Source organism: Squalius cephalus, assembly GCF_949319135.1.
Source record: "Squalius cephalus genome assembly, chromosome: 17".
Classification (NCBI taxonomy): Eukaryota; Metazoa; Chordata; class Actinopteri; order Cypriniformes; family Leuciscidae; genus Squalius; species Squalius cephalus.
This window is the reverse complement of record NC_137138.1, coordinates 20,310,665-20,334,879: the sequence shown is the minus strand read 5'-3', so window position 1 is coordinate 20,334,879 and position 24,215 is coordinate 20,310,665. Positions and strand designations below refer to the sequence as shown.

General features: G+C 39.1%; 1 protein-coding gene and 1 long non-coding RNA gene across 4 annotated transcripts in view; one reads left to right on the top strand and one right to left on the bottom strand.

The window, feature by feature from the left end:
* Positions 1 to 16,073, top strand: part of LOC307144338 — a 28,589-nt gene extending 12,516 nt beyond the window's left edge. The window contains exons 5-6 of the long non-coding RNA XR_013818726.1: positions 14,821 to 14,922; positions 15,934 to 16,073. This is a non-coding gene — a long non-coding RNA (uncharacterized lncRNA). The remainder of the gene's footprint in view (positions 1 to 14,820; positions 14,923 to 15,933) is intronic.
* Positions 1 to 24,215, bottom strand: part of st6gal1 (ST6 beta-galactosamide alpha-2,6-sialyltranferase 1) — a 41,221-nt gene that overhangs the window by 8,611 nt on the left and 8,395 nt on the right. For 2 of the 3 annotated variants that reach the window (XM_079846649.1, XM_079846651.1), the window contains exons 3-7: positions 15,863 to 16,069; positions 14,596 to 14,964; positions 12,286 to 12,544; positions 4,022 to 4,119; positions 3,835 to 3,936 (exon numbers count right to left, since the gene is read on the bottom strand). In XM_079846649.1, the coding sequence (XP_079702775.1) occupies positions 3,835 to 3,936; positions 4,022 to 4,119; positions 12,286 to 12,544; positions 14,596 to 14,964; positions 15,863 to 16,069 (1,035 nt within the window). Of the gene's footprint in view, positions 1 to 3,834; positions 3,937 to 4,021; positions 4,120 to 12,285; positions 12,545 to 14,595; positions 14,965 to 15,862; positions 16,070 to 16,284; positions 16,309 to 24,215 lie in introns of those variants that run through there. The other variant, XM_079846650.1, reaches the window with a different exon arrangement.

Sequence of the window (24,215 nt, the reverse complement as noted above, 5' to 3'; positions counted from 1 at the left end):
ACGACCTCAAACAGGTGCATCTAATTTAGGATAATAAATGGAGTGGAGGTGGACATTTTAAAGGCAGACTAACAGGTCTTTGAGGGTCAGCATTCTAGCTGATAGACAGGTGTTCAAATACTTATTTGCAGCTGTATCATACAAATAAATAGTTAAAAAATCATATATTGTGATTTCTGGATTTTTTTTTTTAGATTATGTCTCTCACAGTGGACATGCACCTACGATGACAATTTCAGACCCCTCCATGATTTCCAAGTGGGAGAACTTGCAAAATAGCAGGGTGTTCAAATACTTATTTTCCTCACTGTATATATATATATTAGAGTCAACATGAAACCGTTTGTAGCCCATTTTACTTATGTAATTTGTGATGTAGGATATTCAGTGAGAAGAAAATGTAGATGTAAACTTGATTAGATCACAGGGATTAAAGTTCTCCGTCGCTACGACGGATTTCCGTTAATTGCAGCGAGTCTACGATGGATTTCCCTCAATTGCAGGGTTCCCGCCTGTCCTTAATGTCTTAAATTCACTTTTCATAATTTTAAGGCCGTAAATAGGCTTCCATTTCTTAAATGGTGTAATAAATGTCTTAATTTTAGTTTGAAAAGGTCTTAAATTAAGGAAAGATGAGGTGTATTCACCCTGCTAAGGGGGATGTGATCAAAGCCTGGAGTGGAGCGAAAGCACGTTCCTGTTTCCACTCTAAGCGTTCTGTAATCACTCCGCTCTGGATTTACTCCGGGTTTTCCATTCCCGCTCCGTGTTCACTCCATTTTAAAAGTTATTCTAATATGTTTATTTTTTTATATCATGAACGTCTGAACTAGGGATGGGACGATTACCGGTTTCACTATAAACCCTGATAAAATGTACTGCCGGTTAGTATTATCGTTTAAAATTTCATTATCATTAAAACCGTGTTTGATTATTGCGATTTTAATAACTCACTGTAAATCCTGTCCAGCCAGCAACAGTCTGACACAGGCGCAGCGCACAATGTTGTTGTTTTTTATTCAAGAAGGAATGGCGGAAGGTAGTGACCATGCTCGGGAGATTTTTCAGGCTTTTAGGAGGACCAAATCTGAGGTGTGGTCATATTTTGGCTTTTACAAAAGTCCTGAGTGAAACTTAATCGAGGACGGTCACAACAATAGGGAGTAAACACTTCAAATCTGCTGAGTCGTCTTGTGTGACCATCACCCACTTTTTATAGCGAACGCAAGGCAAGTTAACTTTGACCTCAATACCAAAACTACGTCTGGGAAATAATTGGGCACAAAATGTTGTTTTGAGTTGAAATATTTTATCTCACTCACTTGAAATAAACGTGAAGCTTCCGCGAAGAAATGTTCGCAGCAAGTGGCTTTGAGCCAAAGACAAACGATCAAGTTCAAACAAGACCAAAGAGTGACATTTGTTGAGTTGTTTGAGTGACATTATTGACGACGGTCATTATAAGGAAGGAAATGCCACAGAATATAATCTTGCTTAAAAAAGTGCATAGAGCTGCTTGTTTTATTTGTTGTTTGTTGATTTTCAAATATTAAAGGGTTAGTTCACCCAAAAATGAAAATTCTGTCAGTAATTACTCACCCTCATGTTGTTCCAACCCCGTAAGACCTTTGTTCATCTTCGGAACACAAATTAAGATATTTTTGATTAAATCTGAGAGCTGTCTCACTCCTCCATAGGCTTCTAAGGGACTGAAACTTGCTGGCCCAGAAAATGTATTAAAGACATTGTTAATATAGTCCAAGTGACTCCAGTGGCTCAATCTTAAGTTTAAGCGTAGCGCGTCTGTGTTGCACGTCACCACGTAGGCTCACTATTGGCCAACGCTGGTTATGTGTGTGATACGTGGTGATGTGCAACACAGACGCGCTACGCTTATACACTACGTGAAAAGACTCGAGGCCCAGAGGAAGGAAATGAAAAGTGGAATAAAGTCATTATTTTTGTTTGTTTTTGCGCACAAAAAGTATTCTCGTCGCTTTATAAACTTAAGATTGAGCCACTGGAGTCACTTGGACTATATTAACGATGTCTTTAATACATTTTCTGGGCCAGCAAGTTTCAGTCCCTTAGAAGCCTATGGAGGAGTGAGACAGCTCTCAGATTTAATAAAAAATATCTTAATTTGTGTTCCGAAGATGAACGAAGGTCTTACGGGGTTGGAACAACATGAGGGTGAGTAATTACCGACAGAATTTTCATTTTTGGGTGAACTAACCCTTTAAACTGTTTTTAGTGTGAGCATCAGTTCTTTTTGAACACTTTCATCTCGTTTTAACAAAACCGTGATAATATTGATAATCACGATCATTTTGGTCACTATAATCGTGATATGAAATTTTCATACCGTCCCATCCCTAGACTGAACACAACATTTATAATACTATATGTAACGGTTTGGAAAGTATTCTACACATTTAACAAATAGAATTGTCCAAATGTAGTGAACGCACCTATAGAGAGACATGCACATTTTATACGGATTACTTAAAGTAGTCTGTTTCTTTTCGTTTTGAATTGTTTTGTTTAAAAGTAGACATTTCAAGCTTTCTATAAATATATTTCTCATGCCTGTGAAATAGCCTATACGCTGAGTTTCGGTTCATTTATGAGACAAGCTCCAGTTCACGAGCAATGCAAGTGATCGCGCCGGTGCCTTGCATGTCCTGATAATATTGTCTGCTATATTTGCTTCTGCATTAAATCTATGCAATTAGTTGATGAAACATCGATTAAAATTAAGATACAATTTATACAAAACAAAATTCACTTTAAAGAAAGGCTTTATACAAAACAAAACTTAATGAAGTTGTCAAAATCATGTGCGATTTTCGAATAATAATAGAATAATTCCCAGCGATCATCGAATATTATTTTTGCTTGAAATACCCATCCCTACCATAAATGCACTTTTTGCTCTGATGCTGGTGCTATCATTTTCCCTCTTCTGTTCAGTGTTAACAGGTTGAGTTAGAACATGCGTTATAATTTCTTATTATACTGCTCAGGTTAAAAATGAATTTATTATTATTATTATTATTATTATTATTATTATTATAGCTAGGTTAAAAACAGATATTATATTATATATTGTTTATGTATTATATTATATATATAAAGTGAGCTAATATCATAAACATATATATATATATATATATATATATATATATATATATATATATATATATATAGGCTATAATATGTATATAGTTTATGATATTAACTCACTTTGCGGCAAAAGCTCTGTTGGCTTTTATTATTTGAGAAATAAATAAAGTTAAAGTTATGCAAATGGTTAATTATTTATATGACTACATCACAAAGAGTCAAGTAATGTAAAAGCATTAGACTGAAAACATTGAAATTTCATAAAAGTGTGTAAATAATAGAAATGCAGTTCAAAATGGCCTTTCTTTAAATCCAAATGTTCTTTGAGTATTTAATTTGTGAAGGTAAAGCATGTACTCTTTATACTCCTAATTACAAGAAGAAAAAACTGCTTTTAAACTGGGTGTTACAGGCTGTGTTGCAGCTGTATGGAGAAATTGTATTGTTGACTTGTGCTAGGAGGAAAGAAGAAAAAAGCTCAGCATCTCCCCTTCGGGGAATCGAACCCCGGTCTCACCCCCGCGTGACAGGCGGGGATACTTACCACTATACTAACAAGGAGTGGCTTAGTGGTCACGTGCTTCAGTATGTACAAAAACTACACTTCATCAAGCTAGGACTTTGTGGTGAAACCTTCTAATTAAGCAAATTTCCTCGAATTTTGTGAGTTTGCCAAATGCTTGACAGTGAAATATGGTGAATTTTTACCTCCCGTAGATCAGACGAATAAGGGCCAGGATCCCAGCTCACTAAAATCCCTGCACTGTACAAAGAACTGGAGAGGAAATGGTGGTCTTCAGATGCCATTACCTATGCAATAAACAGAAATTATCGTCTTTTAAGAGATCGTTGCTACATGTCATTTTAACCTTTCCCGAGTTAGCAAACAGTTTACCTGGGAATTGATCAGTCGCACTGTTGTTTTAGAGCCCACATCTTTCTCAAAGCCTGTTGTCGGTGCGGCATTGAACCGTATCACTGCATCATGTGTATCTAGATTTCAGGAATTTTTTTAGTAATAATGCCTCATTCATACATAAAATCATCCAATTTTTTTATAATATCAAAGAATGACATATTACACATATATATATACATATTAGGGGTGTGCAAAGCAGCCGGTATTTGTATCTGTATTTGTATTTGTTGAGGGGGGAAAAGTATTTGTATTTGTATTTGTATTCGAGTAAAATTCAAAATAGGTGTAAAAATCCATTTTTTTTGCGTTACACTTCTTATAGTGTCACAATTTACGTTATAGTGTAAGTATTCTTTAATTATATCCATTATAATAATTATGGATATGCAATATTGGTTGATGTTTTTCCTTAAATCCAGCAATGAACATGTAACAAGGAATGTCATTGAAAAGAAAATAACATAACAGCCATTACCTACGTTAACGTTACTCTGTCAACAGCCTATTGTCTAAATTACAGAGCTAACAGAGCTACTAGTGTTGTCACGGTACCAAAATTTCAGTATTCGGTACCAATACCAGTGAAAATCCTCGGTTCTCTGTACCAATTTCGGTACCAAAGCTTAATTTAGATTAAATGTACATATATTAAAGTGTATATCACGGTTACAAATATGGAAACTGTAGTATTAAAAACACTTTACAATAAGATTCAATTTGTTAGATAACATTAGATAAAATGACCTAACAATAAACAATAGTTATATACTGTCACAATTATTCTCCTTGGGGTTCATTTAAAAATACATTTTTAAAATCAAAAGTTAACATTATTTATGTTAACATTATTTAATGCAGAAAAATGAAACAAAAGCACGCACATCAGTCTCAAATAGGGTGCTCGACTAAAAAACAACAAGTGAAAAGATAAAGTATAAAGTCGGCAACACCTAAGCTCCAAAATTATCAAAAATATTTATTTTTAAGACAATTATCGCATAGCGTATGTGACGTTTCGAGCACGCAGGCTCTTCATCAGCGAATGAAGAGCCTGCGTGCTCGAAACGTCACATACGCTATGCGATAATTGTCTTAAAAATAAATATTTTTGATAATTTTGGAGCTTAGGTGTTGCCGACTTTATACTTTATCTTTTCACAACATTATTTAATGCACAATGACTGAAGTGAACAAACATGACCAATCAAGTGTTTGTATTAAATAACATTCACAAACATTAATTAATGTTGTAAAAATATATTGTTCCCTCAATGTGTTGATGTTAGATAACGCATTAAGTAATGTTAATGAATGGTATCTTATTGTAGTGTTACCAAATACAGGAGATAAAACGTGTTTTATTTGACTTGGCTGTACTTTTATTTAATCCAAAACTGCATTCATATTTAATTTTAAAAGGGCTTTTTAAACCTGCTAAGAGTTATCCAGCCAAGAATAAGCCTAGAACAGCTTTTCTGATGGACTGATTTTAATGACATGATGATGGCTTTTTATTTCATTTCTCATCTCCATAAATATATCTAAAGCTAATGCAAGGGCTAGAAATCAATTAATTCTTTGCTGATACTTCCTCGTCATCATGAAGAGCGCAGTTCGCACCGCATTTGTCGTTGCTATGCAACCAACATAGGCGCGCCTACATTTGAAATCTGCACGCGCAAAAAACGCGCTGTGAACGACCCCTTATGGCAACGTGACATTAGCCTAATCCAAAATATTTCTGTTTCATTTCCTCCTTTCTTATCAACAAGTGGATTTACAGCCGGAGGAAACGCAGCTTTTTGATATAAAGTTTTTCTTGTTCCCGAATACAAATATTTTAAGTATTTGTTCGAAATAAGTATTCGTAAAAAACACATTATTTGTGTATATATATATATATATATATATATATATATATATATATATACATATACATCTCGTATGTGGGCGACAACCTACGTCGCGTCTGCGATGCTTCACGACAGAAAGACTAGCATGTTTAATTTTTTAACGGTCCTCCACGACGGGTTGAGTATGTGAGCGAGAGTGCGAGCAACAGTGAGTGTGTGTGTGCCAGTGAGCGAGTGTGTGTGTGCGCGAGTGAGCGAGCGAGGGACAGTGTGTGTGTGTGTGTGTGTGTGTGTGTGTGTGTGTGTGTGTGTGTGTGTGTGTGTGTGTGTGTGTGTGTGTGTGTGTGTGTGTGTGTGTGTGTGTGTGTGTGTGTGAGCGAGTGAGTGTGTGAGTGAGTGAGCGCAAGTGAAGTGAGTGAGCGAGGGACAGTGATTGTGTGTGTGCGTGCGAATGGTTTGCGAGTGAATGTGTGCGTGTGACGGCACGCGATGACTGGTCGGAAAGCAACGTGTAGTCTGACATGTTTCTTGTCCACGACACAAGATTTTAGGAGTCAAAATCGTGTAATCTGACACCGTGACTATCGTAACAGACACAAAAATCTTGTAATCTGAACCAGGCATTATTCATCGTGTCAGGCTGTCTGTTGCGATGTGTTCATCGCGCGAGTTCATATCGCGATGACGATGAAAATTCGATGTATCGTTCAGCCCTAATATATATTACATGGCTTGGTTGAATTCTAATGTAGAATGCAGTCTGTTATTTCTTGATAACAGACCGCTGCTAAGTATAACACACCGTTGCCATGAAAAACAGAGCGTTGCTATGGACGCAGGATTCTAACCGTAGAGACGGAACAGACTATTTTCTTTAGCGGAAGCAATACTAAACTCCTTTTTAAATCAATATTTTGTGTCAAATTATTGATTTATTTGGTAGGTAGCCATGTAATAAGCGGGATATCATGTATCTTATCCCTTACATATATACAGTCCCCTCCAAAAGTATTGGAACAGTGAGGCCAATTCCTTTATTTTTTTCTGTAGACTGAAAATATTTGGGTTTGACGTCAAAAGATGAATATGAGACAAGAGATCAACATTTCAGCTTTTATTTACAGCTGTTTACATCTGGATCTGATACACAACTTAGAAAATATAACATTTTGTTTGAACCCATCCATTGCTCATGTGACCAAAAGTATTGGAACATGTGACTGGCAGGTGTGTTTTGTGGCCCTGGTGTGTCTTATTACATTGATTATTCGAACAATAAATAGCACTGAATGTCTGCGCTCCATTTCAGATTTTGGTTTTGCCAGTGCAGACTGCATTTATAATTAGACGTTTAACCAACATGAAAACCAGAGAGCTGTCTATGGGTGAAAAACAAGCAATTGTGAAGCTGAGAGAGTAGATGGTGTAAGAATTGTGAAATTAGAAAATGCCGGACAGTCTGGTTGAAGAGCGACCAGACCCTGAGAGGACAAAGGACCTCTCTGGAAATTAACATTTGAACTCCCCCTTGTGCACTATCTATATCTAGACTATGAAAGTCTCACCTCCGAGTCATCCTAATCTACATTTCATTCCCTCATCCCTCACCCCCCCTCTTTCATGCTCAGATCACCTGAATTCACCCAAGAAAATATATAGTTTAATGTGAATGATTATCATTGAGTATTCATACTTTGCAGTCACGTGACTACCACGGATACCTGGCGGGCAACAAACGGGTATTTTCAACGTAGAGTCCTGTAGTTCCAGGTCTTTCTAGAAGCTATCAAGTCTGTTAGCGAGCTAGCTGCATAACTATGGACAAGGATTAACTCCAAGGTAGCTAAATTGTGTAAAGCAGACAAGGTTTTTTTCGATAATCGAGCAGTAATAATTCCTCCGTAAATAATCTAGCGCTACTGTTGGGTCATCTCTGGTTCTCATTGAAAACCATAGATATCACAAACCTCAAAACAACCTATCACACACTTTTGTTGTTGTTAGCAAAAGACGACAGCTGTTACTGTGCGTTCACACCGCCACCGGCGAGAGCGTCAAAGTGCCCGGAAGTCATTAATTTTCAATGAATTTTGCAGAGATGAGTCCGAGCTGCGTCAATAGCAGAGGAGAAAGACCGCGAAATTTAAAATACGACTGTTATTGTGTCACGAAATGTATTTATAAGAGTTTCTCAGTCGAGAATGTAGTTGTTTGAAGCTCAAATATGTTGTTTATTTATTATAAAAAAACACACTAACAACGAGAAATGTTTAATTTCACAATATATAGCTTCGGTTAAATACTGGTATATTAAACGTTAAAATACATTAATGACTCGTTATAACGTAGATCCTTGATTAGTTTACTGGGTTTCGTTGCTGGAGAACGACGTTCTTGCCCGCCAGCCAGTACTTGTGACGTCACGTGCAAAGTATGAATTGTACATTTTGGTATCATTTCAAATGTCTCAGTGCGACTGGTACAAATGTCTCATTTCCAAATAAGTAAAACAAAAGGTAATAAGGTTTTTAAGAGTTTAGGGATAACTGACACACAAAGGAAGGTGGTCTCCTGGCAAATGGTTTCACACCCCCAAAAGGTCTAACCTCTGAATGCAAATTTCCATTGTTAGAAGATGTTTCCATGTGAAAGAGGTTCTGTCTATATAATGGAATGCAACGAGAAGATCGAGGCCTTTTTGTAACTCAAGTTGGCCCATGATTCTAAGAGTGACTCTTACTTAAGAGTAAACTCTTAGCATCATGTATCTTAATGTTGGGTTGGGGCCTTTCTGTATTTCAGATTAGCCTGTGAGGCTGAGAGTAAGACTCTCAGCTTCATGTATAATGTTGGGTTTGCATCTCTTCTTTTTATTCCAGAGCATTTGATGTTTTGTATCGATTATCTTTGAATTACTTATGAAATTGGCATGATACATTTACCTGACATAATAAATTGTTACATTTGATTATTCTAACTGACTTTGACATTATTTTCATTAAAGACTTAAAAGGAATAGTCAAACATTCGCTCACATTTAATGATGCACAGATATCATTAAAACCTTTTCATTTATGGAGTCAGATGAAATAACGAGAAAATACATATTCTAGGGATGCAACAATACAGTTAGCCCACGGTTCAATACATACCTCGGTTTTTTAACCACGGTTTTCGGTTCGGTTCGGTTCTGATGGCTTGACACATAAGAGTGTTTTTTTGTTATTCTGTGCTTAGGCAATAGGAACAGTAAGAGAGAGAAAACTAAAAACGATTTATTGCAATACTCCTTTATTTTACTTAAAAGCTAAGCAAAGTGTATTGTATAATATACAATTAACACTGACATCTCACAGCTGCTGGTAGCCCATGTACAAACTGGGGAACACACAAATTCCTAAATTTTGAAAATAAACATAGGCCTACATGTTAGTAAACATAAAGGGGGTCAGTCTAGGACAACTCGAGGTATCGCACACCGGACACGCACTTTCTCAGTTTATGGCCAGCAATATTGTTATGTTTATAAGGACATTATGAAATTAAGATAATGCCTGTACTATGTTATGATTGTACTGTACAATTAAATACAATCGTTGCTAAGTCTGCAGTCTGAACACTTTACCTCAGAGCGTCCGTTAACTGAATGAATTGACAATATCACCTGAAAATCCGATAACATCAGCAATTTTCATTCAAGCAGCTTATTTCTGTGAATGAATGTAAAACTAAATGTATATTGCAGCACAGGGTGAAGTCAGTATATACATTAACGACGATTTGAGACAAATAAATGTACATTTAATGTAAAACTATGTAGATGGCGCTCTGTGGCGCGGCAGGATTTTGAACACGGTCCTGAGCCATTGCTGGGCGCCGCGGACAGACGCCGAAAGGGGCCGACAGTGTGTGTAGCGCTACAGACTGTAAAAAAAGAGCGTACGTACACTCATAGAGAATATGTGTTCGAATTTAAAAGACGTGGCGCTGCGCGTCCAGTGTGCGACCCCTTTAAATTTACCATTTCAAATAAACATATTTGTGCCTTCAGACATGATATTGCTGGGTGATGGCGCCGCAGATGTGCAGTCATGTTGGAAGTGTTTCCGTTTGAGTAGGCTACACGTGTATAACAATGCTTGCACACAGTTATTTTTATTGTTTACCGTTTTTTCTTCCTCGGCACTACTCAACGGCAAAACCGAAATGTCCCGACACCACGGATTTGAAAGATGCCGGCGCTTCCTCGTACTGTAGCCTCGCCTCACTTCACCGCTGCTTGCCATGTTAAAGTGTGGAATGATGGTTAAGCGCCCCCTAACTTTAGAGCATAGTGATTGAATATTTACTCGCGGGGAATCTCCTTATCAGCTCGTAGACTTACAGGCACACACAAAGAGTCAATTTGGAGAGAAATAAAACGCACAAATTATTTAAATGTAAAACCGAAAAGACCGCAATTCACAAGCGCGTATTGAACCGTGGATGTATTGAACCGTGGATGTCGTACCGAACGGTTCAATATTATATTGAGAATTGTGGCATCCCTAACATATTCAAATGTATTGCATTTAATCAAAAAATACTTTGCCTCGAGAAAAGACAGTAACACGAAGAGACCTTCCGAGCTGGTCGGATGCCGGTTTTGGGCTGACTGAGCACGAGCCTTACAATGGAAAATCAATCAGAGTCATTGCACAAACATTGGCCATAGCCAGTACAACCATTTGGAATGTCCTGAGGAAGAAAAAAACCACTGGTGTAGTAGCATGAGGGGTGGTGTGGCGCAATGGATAAGACACATGCCTTTGGTGTGAGAGACCCGGGTTCGAATCCACTGTGAGACACCAATGTGTCCCTGAGCAAGACACTTAACCCCTAGTTGCTCCAGAGGCGTGCGACCTCTGACATATATAGCAATTGTAAGTCGCTTTGGATAAAAGCATCAGCTAAATGAATAAATGTAAATGTAAAATGTAAATGTAGTAAGTAACAGACCTCGAATGGGTAGATCAAGGAAAACATCAGCAGTTGACAACAGAAACATTGTGAGAGCTGTAAAGAAAGACCCTAAAACAACTGTTAGTGATATCAGCAACAACCTCCAGAGGGCAGGAGTGAAGGTATCACAATCTACTGTTCGCAGAAGACTTCATGAACAAAAGTACAGAGGCTACACCAGAAGATGCAAACCTCTCATTAGAAAGAAGAATAAGAAGGCCAGGCTGGAATTTGCCAAAAAGTACAGAGGCAAGCCTCAAACATTCTGGGGAAAAGTTTTATGGACTGATGAGACAAAGATTAACCTTTACTAAAGTGATAGAAAGGCTAAAGTTTGGAGAGAAAAAAAGGATCTGCTCATGACCCTAAACACACAAGCTCATCTGTGAAACACGGAGGAGGTAATGTCATGGCTTGGGCTTGCATGGCTTCTTCTGGGACGGGCTCATTAATCTTCATTGATGATGTAACACATGATGGCAGCAGCAAAATGAGCTCGGAATTGTACAGAAACATTTTGTCTGCCAATTTACAGAAAGATGCAACCAAACTGATTGGGAGATCCTTCATCATGCAGCAAGATAATGACCCAAAACACAGTGCCAAAACAACAAAGGAGTTCATCAGGGGCAAGAAGTGGAAGGTTTTAGACTGGCCAAGTCAATCTCCAGTCTTAAACCCTATAGAGCATGCATTTTACCTGCTTAAAAAGAGACTGAAGGGAGTAACCCCCCAAAACAAACAACAACTGAAAGAGGCTGTGGTGAAAGCCTGGAAAAGCATTACACAAGAAGAATGCAAAAGTTTGGTTATGTCAGTGGGTCACAGGCTTGATGCAGTTATTGCAAGCAAAGGATTTGCAACTAAATATTAAGTCTTATTCACTTTAATCTGTTTTAAGTTAATCTGTTCCAATACTTTAGGTCAGATGAGCAAAGTTATATCTTCTAAGTTGTGTATCAGATACAGATGTAAATACCTGTAAAGAAAAGCTGAAATGTTGATCTCTTGTCTCATATTCATCTTTCACCAAATATTTTCAGTCTACAGAAAAAATAAAGGAATTTGCCTCACTGTTCCAATACTTTTGGAGGGGACTGTATATACACACACATACATACAATATTTTATTTTATATCTGGAAATTCAAGCCAAAATGCTTTATTATATAACCTTAAGGTAATATCTAATGATGTAAATTACTTTGAAAAATATCTAATATCTCTTTTTTTTAAATTGATGGATGCAAAACAATATTGGATTATTTAAAACAAAACATTCTGTCACCAATGCAATGTAAAACAAAGGTGATCATTTATAATAATAAAAACAGATAAAAAAATAAAGAAAGAGATCCAGATTATGTTATGAATTATAATGGATTACCTATTTCCTTTCCTAATCCAGAGTTTTTGAGAGAACCTGCAGATGATACCACTGCACAGGTCTTAAACGGGCCAATATCAGTGGTTATTTGATGCTGAGGTAACTGAGAGGCCCAGGGCAAACCAGAAAATGGCTCCATATCCGGTGTTAAAGTTGTAATCTGAACCATCTCCTTGATTTGACAAAGAAGTTCAGGGCCACTGAGTTTGGGACGATGTGCTGCAGGTCCAGGGTACTTAACTCCGTATTTATTCATTGCCTAAAATGAAAACAAAAAAGACTATGATAGATAGGTATATCACATTTATTACAAGAAAGTAAGGTAGGTAAGCAAGACGTAGGTAGGTAAGTAGTAGGGTTTTGTATCTCAGAGAGTCATTTACACCAAGTGGAAATAGCCCACCTTGGTGGCAGAGGCTATTTACACTAATTCCGCCTACCATTGTTTGATTGAGCCAGACAAAATTACAAAAGTAACCCATCTAATGACATCTGATGGTGAGGAGAGTAAGATGGGGGGGCGTAAGCTTTTGACGCAACCAACCTGAGTTGATAACGTCTCGGTTACGTGTGGTAACCCTCGTTCCCTGAGTGAGGGAATGGAGACGTCACGTTGGTAGGAGTTACCAACGAATTGGGATCACGCTAGGGAGACTAAAACGAGCCAATGGACATTGGCATGGAGGATTTGCATTCTGCGCCCTGCCTGCCAGTGACACATGACAGCCGTTAGCAGTGGCAAAGGAAGGAGGGGAAACGAGGAGTGAGGCCCAGGGGCGTCGAGTCCAGGTTTCCGAACCTCCTTGCCCAGCGGGTGATGAGAGTGACGAGGCTGGGGTGGCGTCACTGCCATATGAGCGCTGGGGCGAGGGGAATGAGAGCGGCGAGGCAACTTGGCGGCGCACACTGTCATTCTGGCCCTCTTGGACGGGGAGACTGGGAGCGGCGAGGCAATAGAGCGTCGTCCTTGACTGCCAGTCTCGACTGTGTGTGACCCTGGGGAAGTGGAAACTGCTCTTTTATTGAAGATTTGGTACCGCTGGCCGGGCAGAACAGAAACAAAACAGAACCAAGGATTCTCCGGAGGAGCAGCCTCCGAAGGCTGGGCAGCAGCAGCCTGTCTCCAGAGCATGATGTGTTTAATCACCTCTGACTGCTTCTGGGTGGCGAAGATCTGTTGGGCGTAGCTCTCCACCGCGTCGCCGAAGAGGCCACCCTGGGAAATGGGGGAGTTCAGGAACCTACTCTTGTCCGACTCCCTCATATCGGCCAGGGTGAGCCAAAGGTGTCGCTCCTGGACCACAAGTGTGAACATCGCCTGGCCCAGGGAACGTGCGGTGACTTTCGTCGCCCGGAGGGCGAGGTCTATCGCCGTACGCAGCTCTTGGAGCACCCCTGGATCGGTACGACCCTCCTGCATGTCACTGAGTGCTTTGGCCTGGTGAACTTGGAGAAGCGCCATGGCATGCAGGGCAGAAGCAGTTTCTCCACATGCACTGTAAACCTTACCGGTTAGCCTGGAAGAGAACCTACATGCACGGGAGGGGAGCGTGGGGTTACCCCGCCAGGTGGATGCGGTCTTAGGACACTATTGCATCGCAACCGACCGTTCCACTGGGGGGATGCCCTCGTATCCCTTCAGAAGAACCAGAAGAAGAACTAGATCGGGGAATCTCCAAAGGGATTCCCCCTCGTTTGAGGGTTCTCAGTCTTGATCTCAGCATCGCGATGGTCATGTTCCCGCAGTGGGAACATGACTCAATCACGAACGCTGTCTCAGCGTGTGTGAGGCCCAAACACGAGAGGCAGCGATCATGACCATCAACTGGTGGCAGATATTGACCACATCCAGAAACAGACTCGTTGAGCTTGTAGAATCACTATCCCAAACGCTCATTCACTCAGAGGACACAACCGGTCGGCTCCGAAGCAGAAAGCGATTTGTGTATGCTCGCGCTTCCGCTTTATACCCGCACTGGCAGGCGGGGCACGGAATGCAAATCCTGCATGCTAATGTCCATTGGCTCGTTTTAGTTACACTCGAAGGCAATTGGTCTCCCTAGCGTGATCCCAATTCGTTGGTAACTCCTACCGACGTGACGTAGGAGTGACCGAACGAAAGGGAACCAAAGTTTTCCGGATTTTAAGAGATATAATCATATACACTGATAGCAGTAGAGCTTCTTCCTCAGAGGATTATGTAAAATGGATTACCTGAAGAGACTTCATGCCTTTCTGATCAGCAGTCCTTGCAGTTTTTTACTGTTTTTATATAGTAAAGGCTTTTAGATGTCTTTCAGTTTCGCTCACCTGGTAGTTCTGCACCACCTTCCTCAGCCTTTTTCCCAGCATGGTGCTTGACATCTCCTCATTCCAGACTTCTCCGAGTGCTCCATTAGGCCCAAAAACAACAGCATCCCCACTTGCGGCACCCTCTCCTCTTCGTTGGCCTCCAAAAATAGTCTCTAAAGCACGTCTCAGCGGTTGCGCCAAAAGCCAGTAAAATAACCCATGCTCTCTTCTTTTTCCCCTGAGGCTGCGGTCCTTGGAACTGCTCTCCATTGAGTAGTTAGAAGATGACAGGATGGGAATAGGCTTCTGAGGATCTCCAGGAATGACACCTGGGAGCTTTTGAGGGTCAGTATACATGGGTTTTGACCCTCCTGTTCCCCGCAATACCTTCGATAGATCAATGTCACTTTTAGTAATAAAGTATTTTTAATTTTTTACTTAATAGAGTAGAGTGCTGCAGGGATGACGTAATTTTGTAGGCCAACCCGGAAATTAGCATCACTCTGGTTCCCTGGACAAGAAGCCAATAGCGTTTTTTCCAGTAACTTGGATTATTGCCAAAAAATGAGCTCTTTCAAACTTTATTTAAAATCTACAAATAGGAATGTTTAAGTTAGAATAGTTTGCAAGAGCACGATTATAAACACAAGTCTGTAAAAGCCGACTATAGTGTAGAAGACTTTTCCTCTTCGTGATGATGTTTAACTCTTTCCTCGTTTTCTAAAAAAGTTGCCAGCTAGCGCCAGCATTTTTTGACCATATTCACAAAACGTTCATGGCCCCCAAGATATTTTGTTGTATGAATATGTAAACAGTCAGTATATCAAGTCATACAGTCAATTTCATTACAACAACTTTTTAATAAAAGAGCTGAGAAAATCATGTTTTTGACCAGTCCATCAACACCCTCAAAGCTTGCACAGCCGGAAAAACTCATCAATGGGCGGGAAAGTGTTAATGTCCCCGACAATCTCAGAGTCCCATTTTAGTCACTTGTTTGCAACCGTGTTTTTAAAGACAAAAGCAATATTTACAAAATCTCAAGTGATGTACTGTTGATGTATTTTATGGCATAGAATAAAACACATATATATCTTAAGCTTGTTTTAACCACAGATCTTATTTCAGGTATTTAACAAAAAAACAAAACAAAAAACACTGACTTTGGGATGATGGAACAGGATGTGCAAAAAAAACAACTAATTTTATTGTTTTAAGTCTCATTCCTACAGCACTCTAGATAGAGCAGAAAGCAGTTGTGAGGAAAGGAATCTCTTTGACATACCTTAACAATTGTGTGTGCTCTTGGTTGAGCTCGAGTTCTCGCCTTCACGCCAAAAATTGCATCTGTGACAGGTATGCTGTTTTCAGCGCAAAAGGTGTACAGGAGAGCCATAGTCATACAAAACAGAGCCATGCACAGGGCTCCTCGACGGGCTCGACGTCTCAACCTCCAGAGTAGGCTAACACGATCCATGGCAGCCCCTGGGATCTGGATAATGAATTGCAGACAATATTAGAAAATTAAAGGATGACCTCTGAAAATTTGTTGCCAGCTGCATAGAAGCATATGAATAGGGTCAGCTGAATTGAAGACATATAAAAACAGTTTAAAAATATTTATTTTGAAGCTCTAGTAAACTCAGTCAAGGAACAGGCCATGTTAGAAATTAAATTAGTGTGAAGGGAAAAGCATGTTCAATATACCTGTCACCATTATGTTCAGTTCATCATAGACAATTGTTTTCATTCATCACCTGTGTATTCCCTGTCTGTTTCTCGCCGCCAATCTGTTACCACCATGGACACTGATCACCTTCCTCACAGCTGCCTGTCATTTGTGTTCATCACCACTGTGTATTTAGTTCCTGCCTGTATTCAGTTCAGTGTCTGGTATTGTTTGTTCATGTCTCACCTGTTCCTGAGTTTATATTATTAAAGAGAGTGTTTGAACTACTTCAGGCCTGATAGCACTCGGCGTGTACAGACGTGTCTGCGAAAAATCCGTGATCTGACAATTATCCCAAGATCTGAGAGGCGCTTTCACTAAATCACACCAGTAAGCCTACTTCAGCCAATCAGTAATAGGGTAGGGGCTGGTCTTGGGTTTTGGCCAATCAGATTGATTCAGCAGTCACTCCACGTGCGAATTTGTTTTGTGTTTCCCATACACTACGAATGTGTTTCCCCCACTGGCAGCGCGAAACACAGCCAAAGTCATGTAGTGGAACTTTATGAAGCCAAGGGAAGACACCAAACTTGTCGATTAAGGCATAAAGAATAAATGGTCTTGGATAGAGGAGGTGGGTAGAGACGAAAAGCCCTTTGGAAGCTGGTGTCAAAAACTCCGGCAACCAGGAGCATGTTTCTGCACTTTGTGCGCAAGGAAAATATATGGAAGTAGCGGGAAAAAAGTGCTTCCACGGCACGAGACCCTAGTCATCAAGCAGCTGTAGCTCGTTGCCTGATTTGAGGTAGCTCGCCAACAGGCGTTCACATATCGCGTCTTTTGCGCGCTCAAGTTCATTTAAATGTAAGCGCGCTCATAATTGAAGCGACGCGATCGTTTTTTCCAGGCATTTTTCGGTGGTCCAAATCCATAGCAACGACAGGCGCCACGGGAAAATCGGACCTAATTTTACTATTAATAATAAAAGATAAGCTAAAGTGCATGTCAGTAATTTATCTTTTTTTGACTCATTCTTTTTATAAAAATCATTTAAAGTCTGAAATATGTGAGGTTTATCTTTTTATAAACAAGTTTTTTGTCAAAACTTTATTTGAACTTGTACATGTTAGTATAACATGTTGCAAGACACTTTTAAAATCTGGCTAATGTGATTGCTTTATCTGTAAATTAAATGAATGCTTTTTCAATTACTGAATTCATTGAAATAAAATGAATTCTTTGATTTGAATATGTTTTGGCAATACGTCGTGTAGGTCTTAAATTTCAATCTTTATGGTCTTAGTGTCTTAAAAAGGTCGTAAATATGACTTACTGAAACCTGCTACTGTAATATAGGCTTGTATTGGGTTTGTTCATTTCATGTCTGAATGATGTCCATTTATATCCACAAAAGTCACCAGACTCTATCATTTAAGGGACTATTTATCAAAATGTTCTCCTAGGGGAGCACACCCCTGGATCCCGATTGACAATTATGTTGATCAGGGCATATATCAGGGCATATATATCGGGCCCCGCTTACCTCCCAGGGAAAAAAGTTCAGGCTCAGGATTTTTTTCTACTATCACCCCTGCTACTTTCATCTCCGTCTTCCTTGCTACAAGCCGTGACAATACCAGAGAATTGCTGGTTTTTGTAGATAATATAAATGTTTATATACAGGACCTAAAACTAACTTTTTGCCAGTTTTCTGGGTTCCGTTTTGGATGTTTGCACACAAAAACAATCCTACATAGTGCTTGAGTAACACTCTTAAATATTTAAATTGGCAAGGCTTAAACTTTAGTGACGATGCAGCGCATAACAACAGCTTTAAAACCATGTCAGTGGGCAGTAGAGTACATTATTTGTCAAGCAGATAACCTATTTAAACAAAAGAATCAGGTTGAATGTTGCAATGAATGATCCACAAACTGGAAATACAGAAGAGGCTATGTCTAACATGGTGCTGTGCTGTGATGAACAACAAAGCGAATGCAAAAATCTGAATGGTTGTTTGAAATATTTGAATGCTTTATTTATGGTTACCGGAGTAACGGATGCATTTCTCTTGTTCCATAAGCGCCGTCACTACTCGATCCGTACCGGAAACACGATCTGTACTGCGCATGTGCAAGACCGCAAGTTTTGCTGTCACTTCCTGTCATTGCCAACGTTTTTACTATATTGACGTCACTGTCACTACTCGATCCGTACTGTACCGTACTGTACTGTATGTGTGAAAAAATGTCTCTGTTACGTTCGGCTAGTTGCCCTGTCAGAGGAAAAGAAGAGAACTGATAATTTTATGTTCAGCATACAGAACTGATAATTGAATGACATATTATGTATTTTGTGTTTTCTTTGGAATGCCAGATGGAGGGAGGGAGGGATGGATGAATGGATGGATGGAGGGAGAGATGGATGGATGGAGGGATGGATGGATATCGAGTAGTGACAAGCGGCATCTACTGTCAGAGGGTGAATGTGTATTTTCATTCAGTGCGTCTCCTTCACTCGTTCCATCATGCTGCTCTTTCATGTTGTGCTCGTTTACATCAGTGTGCGTATGCACATTCATTATTAATCTTATGCCTGATGAAAACTGCTCCATTAATGTTTGTTGTCTCACATTGTTACGAATTACAATGAATCACGTAAATTATACATTTTAAAAATAGCTAAATTAAACAAAAGTTTATTAGTTTGCGTAACTAAGTGTATTTCTGTCGGTCGTTTAACATTTCTATTGTAAAACAGCTGTCAAATATTATATATTGAGTTTAGCTACTTGCATATTATCTCACACTTTATGACCATTTAATGAAGCGTTGCGATGGAATTCGTGATCAGCATTCAGCAGCTTCTGTAAACATAAAGCCCGCCTACTTTGATTTGATTGGTCATCTCAAACATTTTGACATTGATGATCGGTGTTTGACCACTGGTGGCAGCTCGGATGAGTAGGTTGGTTATCTTGGCTGTGTGCGATATTCGTGCAGCACCAAAGCAGAGTTAGTATTAGGTAATTATCACTACCTTTATTATATACACCTCAGAAAAAATTCTGGACCTTGGGGACCTCAATGGTGGGTACGGCCCTGGTTTGGTTAACTGTTGTGTTAAATATGTAACATGCTGTAATAAGCTTGCTACAGTTGACCTAAATTTAAGCTAGCAGAGTTTAGTAATGCAGTTCAGCTCTCTGGAGTACATTTGAAACCTGACAATGCCTTAAAGGGAGCAGACAAATTGGTTTAAGAAATTGTGGTAGTTCCATTGGTGTTGGCCTAGAAAAGACCATTTTACCTAAAGTAATATTTTTACACAGAATTTTATCATTTTAATAATTATGCCTAGAATTAAGTGTCCATACAATAATTGTAGTTATGCAGAACATGAGTTTCATGACAGTAACCAAACCTTCATACATGATGTGTAAAGAGTGCTTATCAATTAATACATACTGGTGCTCTCTAGATAAGGGATATTCAGCTCAATACAAAAATGGTAGTGCAAGGTACTCAAAGTAGGATTTAAATCGCAAAAAGCTTTTATGAAATCATGGCTTGCAACCTTAAAAAATTAAAACTACCACATACCGTGATGTTACAACTAAGAAACTTTGGTCAGAGTATGGGAGAGTATCAATGAGTCTTATAAGGTGTCGTTAATAAATATCATATGACAGTATCACATGACATAACTATGCCATCACATGACAAAAACACCAGATTCAAAAGGTTTGTTTAGGTGTGTTCGACTTTATGCGGCACATCCAATCGAGTTGCCACTTGGAGTCAGGGGCGGAGGATGCAGTATTTGTCAAATACACAGTTTGTTTAGATGCGGCATCGCGCAGACCAATCGGCAAGAGTTGTTGCTTGCAGTCTGGGGTGGAATTGAAAACTGGTCCTCAACCAGCCGAGAGGCTCTCACTCGCCCTCAGCAGCGAGAGCTCTCCGACAATGTGTCTCTCCTTCATCCCAGGTTTCGCACCAATGTAGAGAGGTTTTTGTTCAGTGAAGGAGGAGGCGGGAACCGGCGAACGTTCAAACACTTTAATAAATAAACACACAAAACGAAAGTAAAGCGGCAGCTAGGGCTGCAGCTATCGATTATTTTATGGTGCTTTTCCATTACCAGTACCAGCTCAACTCGACTCGACTCGGCTCGGCTCGCTTTTCGCTCCGTTTTCCATTGCAGATAGTACCTCCACAATAGTACCTGGTCGTCATAGCGACGCCGCAGGAAACTGCCATGACTTAATCTTCTACGCGAGACCTTTATTTTACTATCTATGCGCGAGACACACCCGCTACCCACACACACAGGACCATGGAGGAAATCGAGTGTATGCTGTTTTTGGATGTTTTTGTTTTTGCTGTTTTTTATTCAGGATACTCCGTCTGACACGTGCAATGATGACGCAGTGAATTGTGACGATTCTCTCTGACCAATCAGCAGTCTGCCGTGTTTTCACGTCACATTTTAGTATCGCCTCAGCTCGCTTAGAACCTTGCCGGAGGTGGTACGAATAAAAGTACCTGGAAGCAGGTACAGGTACAACTTTTACACAGTGGAAAACCAAACAAAGCCGAGTCGAGTCGAGGCGAGGCGAGGCGAGCTGGTACTGTGTAGTGGAAAAGCGCCATTAGTGATCGAGTATTCTATCGATTATTCCATCGATTAATCGGATAAAAAAATGGACATAATAAAAATACATCCAAGTGAACAACAGCCTTTAAAATTACTTAAAATACAAATATATAATAAGCAATAATAATTTGTTCAAATAAAGGATTAAAGTAATTATATGGGTTTTATTGAACAACACTGTTAAAATACACTATGTTAAATATATGATATAAACTAATATAAACATAACTTATATACATTACGTATTATAACAAATGCCTGCAGAGGGCACCAACGGCCTGGTGTTAGTTGTTGTTACACTATGGCATTATCAAATCCTTTAATATTGGCCAAACAAGATTTTATTCAAATGTCCACTTAATCTTTAATATTTGGTCACTTCTGTATGATAGAAATGCAACAGCCACTGTAATTTCTTGAACAAGAACATGTGCACATCAAAACATACAAACTCAGAGCGAGAGTTTAAACTTTTATTTTGAAATGATGAACAACAGATCACATATTTAGAAACATATTTATGTATTCTCCTGTGTTGGCGTAGATTTACTAATGAGGTACGTTACAAATCTTGTGAAATGGCACACTGCATTCCCAGATGAACGTTATAAGCAACCCAAACTCGAAGCATGCAGAGATGGAGTTTGAGAAACCCGAGGTAAATATATGCGTTTGCGTAAATATATAAAACACTTATTTTTGTGAGTGAATGCAGCACAATCACAAACATAAATGGACAACTTTAAAGGTGTTTTTCTCAATGTTTCGATTTTTCTGCACCCTCAGATTCCAGATTTTCAAATAGTTGTATCTCGGCCAAATATTGTCCTATCCTAACAAACCATACATCAATGGAAAGCTTATTTATTCAGCTTTTATATGATTTTTATGTGACTGGTTTTGTGGTCCAAGGTCACATATATCAGTTATCGGCTTTCAAATAAAAATAATTATCGGTTATCGTATCAGCCAAAATGTTCATATCGGTGCATCCCAAATATATATATATAATTATAATTAATATAGTGGAAATCCAGAGTATATCCCTTAATGAAAATTAATATCATCCTCCTAATCTAAATAAAAAAACATTATATTAAATTATAGAATATATTATATTTTATAAATAATTTACTATTAAAGAAATATCTAATTGAAGGCCAACTTTGATATTACAAAACATTTAGCAGTTTAATTTGCTACTCTCAAGAGTAATGGAACCAGTGATGCGCGGGTTGATCCGAAATGAGCGGGTGCCTGCGGTCACCCGCGGTTATGCGGGTTAATATCCAAAAATATTTTTAATGATATTCGGGTCGCGGTCGGTCGGGTCGTTTGAAATAAAGATGCCAATTAAACCTTTGTAATTTATATAGTACTAGAGAGCATATGAGCGGAGTGGAGCGGTAAGAATCTCCGCTCATCATCGCTCACGGAAATGTTCGCTGACTTCGCTCCCCCGCTCAAAGCTACATCAGGCCGCTTTGCTCATCATCGCTCAGCGCTCAACGCAGTTTGCTCCGCGCTCCACTCAAATCGCCCCCCGCTCGCTCCAAAAAAGGAAAAAAAAAATCTACATGTATATCACTTTTAGCTTAGACCACAGCCTTACCTCCTAAAGAATTAATGAGCAACAACAACATTTTTCAAATAGAAATGTTTTATTTCAAATTACAAATTAGACCTATGTAAGAAGGAATATAGCCTACGTACACAAAGTCCTGTAAAATTAAACGAATAAATGGGCCTAATAATTTAAATAACAATTATATAAACAAAAATATAGCCTACATAAAAATTTTAAAAGTAAATTTATTAGGCCAGAATTTTGATAAGTGAACTTTTGCACAACGCGCACGATTACAATTTAAATGGGCGTATATCCATTGTACACACAAACTGCTGTAAAATAAAACGAATAAATGGGCCTAATAATATAGGCTAAATAAAATTTATATAAACAAAAATATAAAAAAAAATATACATAAACGTTTTAAAGGTAGGCTAAATTAGCCTAACTATTAGGCCAACATTCTTATAACTGAACTTTTGCGCAGCGCGCAGGATTAAAATTTAATCAAACAATTGATACAAGCCCATTAAATGGGCTTGTATCAATTGTTTGAATATTACGCTATATTTAATTTACACTTTGTTACAGGTTACCGTATTCAATTTGCTAACCTTTTGCTTTCTTCCCAGCGTGTTCACATCACACTGCATGTTTACGAGAGATGTGTCTTTTTAGATTCCAAAATGAATCTTTACTGACTGGAATGATGTCTCCACATTCGTTTTCTTCTACCACATTATAGCCTACACCTGTGACTTCTTATTTTCCTTTTTGAAGTAGCCTACATTTTGAACTCCATTATTGAGCCGAGTTTTGACTGAAAATAGAATCCATCTTGCAGTCATCAACAGTAGACTGAGTCAGGCTTGACTGAGCATGCTTCAGAATCGTGGTGTGCGCAGAGCGAAATTGGAGCGGGAAATAGGGCGACGCTCCGTCCTTTTAACACTCCGTCCGGGTCAGGAAGCGGGTCGGGTACAATATTTTCTATTTTTTTTTTTTTTGCGGTCCGAGTTGCGGGCGGGTTAGTTGAAAACGTCGGTCGGGTGCGGGTTGTTTATACATTGACCCGCGCATCACTGAATGGAACATTTTGATCCTGCATTGGTTATTATTGAAAAAATACACATAATTCTGAAATCGTCATATTTGGAATATGGAATAATACTTTTTACGCCTTTCCCCGGACAAATGAAGAAAAAAGCGGCATCGCAATGCTTTAAAAAAAAAAAAAAAAAAAAAGTTTGATGATGCCTCCATTTTTTAAGGATGTTTGGTATTTGTTTCATTCCTCTGCTTCTTTTAATTGCAGCCATCATCTTGTTAACATTTTTCGATTAAAACATGGAATAAGCTCACACCAGCTATAATACCCTGTAAAAGATCCTGATCTTAGTCCTTTGTTGTCGGGTATTGCAGCTTTAAATCCCTTTGGTTGCTAAGTAGCAAGTGCCCCTGTGCTCTAATGGGCTGATTTGGTATTCAGCTCAATGCCGGGTCTTATTTTTGTATGCGAGACAAAGTGTTTTAAAGGAGGGTGATTGCAGCAGCGTCTGGAGGCTGTTTGGGAGTTTTATGGGCTGTACAGTACAATGTGTGCGCTCCACGCAAATAAATGATATCAGAGCAACTATGAAACACAAACCGAGTCTGACTTTTTGCATTCCCAAATTCATGTTATTGGAAACCTAAACAAACAGCACATGCAGAAACTGATTTTGAATGGAGCAGTGTTTA